Source organism: Gobio gobio, assembly GCF_949357685.1.
Source record: "Gobio gobio genome assembly, chromosome: 5".
In the NCBI taxonomy this organism is placed as follows: domain Eukaryota; kingdom Metazoa; phylum Chordata; class Actinopteri; order Cypriniformes; family Gobionidae; genus Gobio; species Gobio gobio.
Genome location: NC_137101.1, coordinates 3,124,594 through 3,125,736, shown reverse-complemented (window position 1 = coordinate 3,125,736; position 1,143 = coordinate 3,124,594). Strand labels below are relative to the sequence as shown.

The 1,143-nt window shown below is 48.4% G+C and overlaps 1 protein-coding gene across 1 annotated transcript in view; it reads left to right on the top strand.

Annotated features, from left to right (window-relative positions):
* Window positions 1-1,104, top strand: part of dnajc2 (DnaJ (Hsp40) homolog, subfamily C, member 2) — a gene marked incomplete at its 3' end in the record, with an annotated part of 31,418 nt that extends 30,314 nt beyond the window's left edge. The window contains exon 16 of the mRNA XM_079818365.1: window positions 1,088-1,104. Within this exon, the coding sequence (XP_079674491.1) occupies window positions 1,088-1,104 (17 nt within the window). The remainder of the gene's footprint in view (window positions 1-1,087) is intronic.
* Window positions 1,105-1,143: the final 39 nt, after the last annotated feature.

Here is a 1,143-nt window from a genome sequence, read left to right as displayed (position 1 = left end):
TGTGTTTTGATGCCGATGTAGGATCGTAAAGCCTTGAGCATCAATAGTAACGCAACGTTTGCATTGTTGATGGAAGGCTTGTTCGCAGTGGTGCAGAGACCGATCGCCGTATGATAACGAGTCCAGCGAGAGCATGTGACTCCTTAAGGCCTGTTCACACCGGGACGATTTTCGCACGCGTTTATCGCCGACGTTTAACGCCTCGGGACTAAACAATGGGCGCCAATGTGAGTGTTCACACCGACGCGCAAAACGCCAGGCGTAAAAGCGTCATTTTTTAAAAAACGCCTCGGGTTCATTTTTTTATTTTGACGCGGTGCGTAAAAAACTGTCCGACCAATGAGATCGGCGCTTTTGTTCACGTGCCTGGAGCTGCTGAAGTGACAGTAAAACACGACTTGGTGGCGCTCAAGCACAAAACGCTCTTGCCGAGCACACATTGATACGACGAAGAAGTGGTAAGTAGACAAAGAAGAAGATGAACTGCTAATGCTGCTTGCCAGTTAGCAAAAAGTGTGTGAATGGTTTTGTCCATATACATAATATATCTATGGTTTTGGCAAGCACGTAAATACTGTCTCTCTTTTCCTTCTGTGTGACAAGCGAGTGTCAGAGGCTTAAAGTGCCGCAGCACCATCTTGTGTACCGGTAGCGCATCTACTGAATGTGCACGTTCACACGGCGCATCGCCAGTGGAAATCGCTTGGGTGTGAACACTCAAGACGCGCCGAAAAACGGCACGAAAAACGCTGGCGATAAGCGCGCGCGATATTCGTCCTGGTGTGTACAGGCCTTTATGCTTTTGATTCACTCATGTGTTTTTTATCATACGTGGATCGGTCTGCGCAGCGCCGATGCGTCTCGAACAAGCCTGGTGTGTGTGTGTGTGTTTCCGCTGCCCAGGGTTGCCAGGTTTCCACAACAAAACCCGCCCAAATGCTACTCAAAACAAGCACAATCGCGTTTCAGGGAGGCTTCCCCGGTAAAAATCACATTTGGGGGTAAAATGTGTTTTTTTGGCATGGTTGCCTACTAAAATTCGCATTCCCGGGGCTAAATATCACATAATTGGGGTTGCTTCAATCAGAGAGAGATTCTGCCTGATCGGTGTACATCACACGGCTCTTCATGTGTGTTTGTGGT